The sequence below is a fragment of the Hyalella azteca genome, unplaced genomic scaffold, assembly GCF_000764305.2.
Source record: "Hyalella azteca isolate HAZT.00-mixed unplaced genomic scaffold, Hazt_2.0.2 contig5839, whole genome shotgun sequence".
NCBI lineage: Eukaryota > Metazoa > Arthropoda > Malacostraca > Amphipoda > Hyalellidae > Hyalella > Hyalella azteca.
In genome coordinates, this window is record NW_025936019.1 from 99,300 (window position 1) to 105,490 (window position 6,191).

The following is a 6,191-nucleotide window of genomic DNA, read 5'->3' on the forward strand; positions in this document are numbered from 1 at the left end:
TGTTGAAAATTTTCCTGTTTCCAATGATAATACATTTCGTCATTACTGTTACGTCATATCTGTTCGGATAATCTCAACATAACAACATTTCACACATCATTTTGCATAGAATTATTTAAAGTTTTAAAAGCCGGTGCAAAACATTCAACCGCAATGGTTTAAATTTAACGATAACCTTAACGTCTTCTTATAGTCCCTTCATACTAATTATTATTGAAAATATTCCCATACTTACGTACCACTGAACGCACCGTTATGCTTCCCCTGCGGCGACTGGCGGGGCACTGATGCTATACTGTCAAGTTGACGGCTGTTTCATTTATTAAAATTAAACCAAGTTATGCGTATATGAAAAGTTCTTTCGACCTTTATCTGCTATATCTGCCTAACATTTATTTAGACATCACTTTCTATGTCTAAATAAATATACCAAGAGAAATATGTTCATTTCCATTAATCAAATTTATTTCCAATAAAATAACGTGTTCTGTAAACTTGGGCACCAGAAGTGAGGTATGCGAGATCACCAAGTTTAAAAACATTGGCAAACAGATAGAATCGTCGAGAACTTTTGCAGGTCTTTTGTAAGTTGTTCGACAAATTTTTTAATCGTAATATTTTTCGTGAATTAAACGCATTTTGTGAATTGGAATATCGTGCATTTTTTTCGCATTTCCGATTTTTTTTTAATTTTGAATGATTTTAGACGCACCAACACGCGTAAGCAAAATGTCGCCATATTCGACAACGATCGTCAGAATGACAACAGGGTCATTATGAAGCAATACATCACTGGAATAATCGGTCGGACAAACAACGCGTGTGCGTTAGCGTGGGGTACAGTGTGGGCCATCCCGGCCCTGAACCTGCGCTACCCCTGCTTTAAACCTGCGCTGAATTCAACCAGTAATTACCAAAAACTCGGAAAGGATTTATTCCTTCAATTCGTTGTCAATAATATGAAATTAAATAGATGATTTTACATGCGCATGGCGCATTGGCGACTCCACCTCATTTGCAAATAAAACGGCATAACGGGTGCAAACCGGCGAATACCAGAATAGGCGCGTGCGAGTTGTAAATAATGATAGAGCCTTACAAGAGATTGACATTCTCCACAAAATTGGATCGTGATGAGCTGGGCACTCGAAAGAAGGTCAATAATTGTGTTGGATATGGAAGAGTCGAATGTTGAGCAAAAGATACAGCATTGGCGGAATAATATACTGATCAATAAAATAATAAAGAGTACCAGACTTGAAACTTACATACCTTAGTGGAGAAATATCGAATTATCGACTTTCTTCCAAAGGAACATTTTGCGCGTGTGCGAACGCTTTTGGGTTTGTCTGATAAAGATGACGGACTACAGAAACTTTTAAATTTTCTTTATCCAGCATTTCTTACAGCGAGAGATAAACAAAATATTACAAAGAATCAAGGAACATGTCTCAGAAAATCCACTTGCAACATCACCAAAACAAGTCCGCATTCTTCTACTAAAATCAAGTCTGCATGGTTTTTATTTTAAGTTCTATCAGGGGATATATTTATCGTACTCAGTTCTATCAGCAGTTCAAGGCCTGGTAACCCCAGCTACTTCGGTCACCAAAGTATTCAATAGTTACTGTACCCTTGAGGCATGAGTACGTTGCCAACCAGACAAACCTCATGACAATTGGCAGAGCTCAACCGAGTTAATTTCTTGAGCATGTACCGCACCCTGTCATTTATGGAGCTCTTCTGATTGCCTGCGCTATAATGGCAGCAGAAGCCATCAGGCGGCTCTCGTTCAGCAGTTAATGCACAAAAAAACTCTATTCCTTTTTTCTTATTTTCTGTGATTTAGATTGCACTCCGGGGTATTCCATCATGTGTTGATGGTAGAGTTCGGGACATTCATTTACTTGAATGCTATTCCGGCGTTTCGCAGATTTTGGGCTGGATAAATAATTGGTTCGTCTGGCTATTTCAGCAGTCACGGCAGGCTTACTCTTAATTATAGGTTTACTTATAGGTTTTGCATGTGCCAGGTTTACTCTTAAAATCCTGCAGACCTCTCTCTGTTGCCAGTATACTTGCCGTGTTGCAGTTGAGCTTTACTACCAGCTGTGCGTTGTCGGCTTGCTTGTACACAAGGGGCTAAATTCTCATAGCAGGTTGACCCTGAGTGGCAGGGTTAACGAGTAAATCATCAAAGCGTCTCATCAGAGTTGGGGCAAACAGCACCCTCATCATGAGCCGTACAATCAAAACTCGTCTGAATATAGATAGAAGCATAAGTACGCACAGCGACATTAAAGCGTCAATTATCATCTGTGATTGGTGGGTTTAGCTGAAAATTCCGTCAGTGGTTGGCTGACTGAGTAATAAATTGGCAACTATTTTTGATAGCACGGCCCCAGGCCGCGTATCCAATGCGGGGACTCATTTCGTTTTGTTGCACGTGGAACTTAGCTTTTAATTCAGAAGACTCGTGCAAGCGTCAGGATGAGGTTGTAGGTGACGAGAGAGCTTAAAGTGAAGAAGAAAATAAACCCTTGTGTGAGCAATAAGTACCAAAAAAGTAATACTGGTTTGCATAATTAAATTATAGTTTACCTCTAGAGGTAACGTTGATAGAGTCAATATATTAGATAGAGATTAGAAAAAAAAATTCCACAAACGACATCTGCAGATCGACGGTGCACTGTGCGTCCAAAGCTTTTCAAATCAATCAAAGTCGCTCACATTCTTCAACGACAAAAGTCTTAGATATACGCATTCATACAGTCGCCATTGTTTCAATTTTTAAATACAGCCATGAACTACGCCGGATTTTCATCTGCCGTCCGTACATTAGTGTTCTGGGTGTTGCTGGTCCTGCTGGACAGCGTGATGGGAGGGCAGGTTACCAGCCTCTTCTCCAAGGTGAGAATTGAGAGTCAAGTCCCTTTTTCTAAGAGAGAAATGAGAGTTGAATCTATTCTCCAAGACACGAGGTGTTTGTACAACTACTGCAGCAACGATATTTATGGTTCTTCTAGATTCTAGAATAAGATATTTTGCAATGGACTAATTATAGTGGAAGTGAAGAGGTCGACCTATAAAATGTTTCATTCTACTTTATCTCATAGATTTTAGATCGAGATATTTTCAGAAGATGATTAGGAAATACAAATAATATTATTAATTTACTAATGTCGGTAATTTGTGCACACTTGAATCCTTATGAATGATAATTAGTTAATACAAGAATTTTTTCTTACCTTGACATCTCTCCGTTGACTACTGCTGAGAACATGGAAGGTGAGGTGACGAAGAATGCATTCGGTGATTTTCAACAATATAGTTTAAAATTAGTGAATTTATTCTATGATATCCATACAATCTTCTCTAATTGCCATTCAAACGTCAATTGGTGACCAGGTTGGCGGGAGCTTCGTGGAGAAAGAGTGTCTCTTGTCGACCGTCGTGCCAGCCACGACCGGCATGGACTTGCGGAGAGCCTGCAGCAGCATCTGCATGCTGACTGCCAGCTGTAGCTTCTTCTGCAGTCTTACGAGTGTGTTACTCATTTATTTATATCAACAGTAGCGTCCTAAGTAATTTTAAGAGAATGTAACTAGTTCATTTATATCAGCTATCGCTTCTTGTGTAATTTAAGAGAGAGTAACTCGTTTATTTTCCCAGCTGTCGTTTATTTTGCAGTCCCATGCGTATGTTACTGATTTACTGATATCAACTCTCGCTCCATCATCAGTTTCAAGAGTTTATAATTGCACTAACTAATTTATTTACATTCACTGTCATCGCTTCTTCTGCATTATCAAAAGTATGTATCTGACTATTTATATCAATTATCACTTCTTCTGCAGTCTCAAGAGTTTGTAACTATTTTCTTAAGTCAATTGTAAGTTCAGAACACTCAGATGCCTGTACCACATTTATTCATCGCAACTTTCACATCTTTTGATGTCACATAAGTATGCAACTCAATTTCTTATAAGAATTGTGACTCCTTCTGAAGTCTCAAAAGTTTATAACTTAATTCTGAGTAAGTAACTGATTTCGAAAATTTGTCACGAGAGGTAAAGAATATTACAATTTTTGTGCGTTTCCTTTGTCAAAAATAGAATAGACTAGATTTGCTCTCGACGCGGAAACAGAGAAGTATGATGTCAGAACTTGTGTAATTTATTCATAGCTACCGGCAGACATTGGTATTAACGAGCTGTATTCAATTAATGGCATATTTGTACTGTCAACAGGTACAGGTACATGTGCGCTGTTCAAAGCGTTCGTCGCCGTGCGTTGGCAGGGCCATCAGGTTTCAACAACAGGAACAAAGTACGACGCTTGCTACACGTCGTGGGGGGACCCCCGGGACATAGTCAAGACAAACTCACCCTTCACTTACTCCACGGCTCTGACAATTTACTACCCGCAGTTTGCTACCGATGGATACGCTTGCGTCGCCCCCGCATACTTCGTTACAGGACTCTATACGAACAGCTTCTCGCAGATTGATTTGCAACAGACCACTCGAGTACAGAAAGTGATTGCAGCCACGGCCTGGCCACGTCACATTATTGACATGGACGTGATCCTCAGCAACACGAGTGACTTTAACCTCGGCCAGAAAATAGGACGAGTTGTCGGAGACACGCCGGCATGGTCGACGTACACCATCGTCACCAACAGCAGCGTGGCAGGACGGTACATCACCTTCTACCAGATAGCAATGAATCACCATGGCTACGCCGACATACAAATCATTCCTCAGCCTTAAGTCTCTCTAAGAGACAATGCACTAATTGGTCTGCTTGGCATCGACTTACATTTTAAATTACGAACCCTGCAATAGAACGTTCAGTACCTACTTTTGAACCCATGTAGCAAATAAAGAAGGGCAATGAGAATTTCACACAATGCCAAAAATAAATGTTGATACTAGATTTTGATGAGAGGAATCTCCGATGATAATGATGATATGCAATAACCTATACCACAGCCCTGGAGCCCAAGCCAGACTTAGCATTTAATAAATACATTCAGCCTGAGAACCTGAAGCCGCAGATAACGCCGGAACACCGTAATCTAGATCAGTAACACACTGCTCAAAGGTAATCGCATAGTATAGGTTTTGGCCAATACTTGAACAAACTCGCCAAATGCAGTTTGTTCAGCATCTGGCCTCATCTACTCCGTCCCAACCTCTTTTGGTCTTGTCTATTCATCCTGCTCAGAATAGCAACTTGCAGCCAATGACTGTTCTACCTGCTTACTCGATCCGCGTCTCTAACTTCCAGCAGTCAATGAATATAAATGAGGTCCTCTTAGATATGTTTTCGGTGGAAAAATGTTGCAACTTGAGTAGGTTAGGCTTGAAGAGGTTAGGCCTGTGTAGGTTAGACCAGATGCGGTTTTGACCATGCTTAACTTAGCATGCTTATTGCTTAATCTGTGGCTGTGGACATGCGGTGTTATGGCTTGAATCACTTGACTTCATGAGCTGCTGTGCCCTCGAGCGTTCTTACCCACGGGGAGGAGTATGAACTAAAGTTTGAAACTGGGTAAGGTGGCATCCTGTAAGTGCCATTAGCCAGGTGAGGTGAATTTTTCCAGGGAGCAATAATGTTCATTGACATGCTCAGCAAATTTAACTGAAAAATATTCTGACGGAATCCAATAATATTTATTGTGATAAGTGTTAAAGCAAAGTTGACCCCGAAATTATTCTGAAGCGCCTTGGGCGGTGGCGCCATTTTGCCCATGTTAGGTGTGCATGAGCCGTAGGCAATTTTTGGTTTAAAAATAATTATTTTTACTGGATGAATGTAGTTGCACCAGCAGGGCAAACATTTCTGTTTTGGCAGCTCATTAACTTCAGCGACTGATTATTTATTTTGAGATTTTCGTGTGGCAACGTGTTTTAGAATAGTAGTTTTTTGTAGTAGTAAGTAGTAGTAGTAGTAGTAGTAGTAGTAGTAGTAGTAGTAGTAGTAGTAGTAGTAGAATAGTAGGTCCAACATTTGCAGAATTCTACATGTGTGAACTGGAAAATCGAGTGTTGCTCAATGCACAGAACATGCCTGAGCTTTACTGCAGATACGTAGATGACATTTTTGTTGTCATTCGAGACGAAGAGCACTTGATCGAACTGCGAAGAGCTTTGGAACATGAATCAGTCTTGACTTTTACCCATGAAA

The 6,191-nt window shown here is 40.3% G+C and overlaps 1 protein-coding gene across 1 annotated transcript; it reads left to right on the top strand.

The window, feature by feature from the left end:
- Positions 1 to 2,439: 2,439 nt before the first annotated feature.
- LOC125177933 lies at positions 2,440 to 5,956 on the top strand. The gene is made up of 3 exons (XM_047880661.1): positions 2,440 to 2,910; positions 3,409 to 3,544; positions 4,251 to 5,956. The coding sequence occupies exons 1-3, from the start codon at positions 2,803 to 2,805 to the stop codon at positions 4,769 to 4,771; spliced, it is 765 nt and encodes a 254-aa protein (XP_047736617.1). The 5' UTR covers positions 2,440 to 2,802; the 3' UTR covers positions 4,772 to 5,956.
- The last annotated feature ends 235 nt before the right edge of the window (positions 5,957 to 6,191 follow it).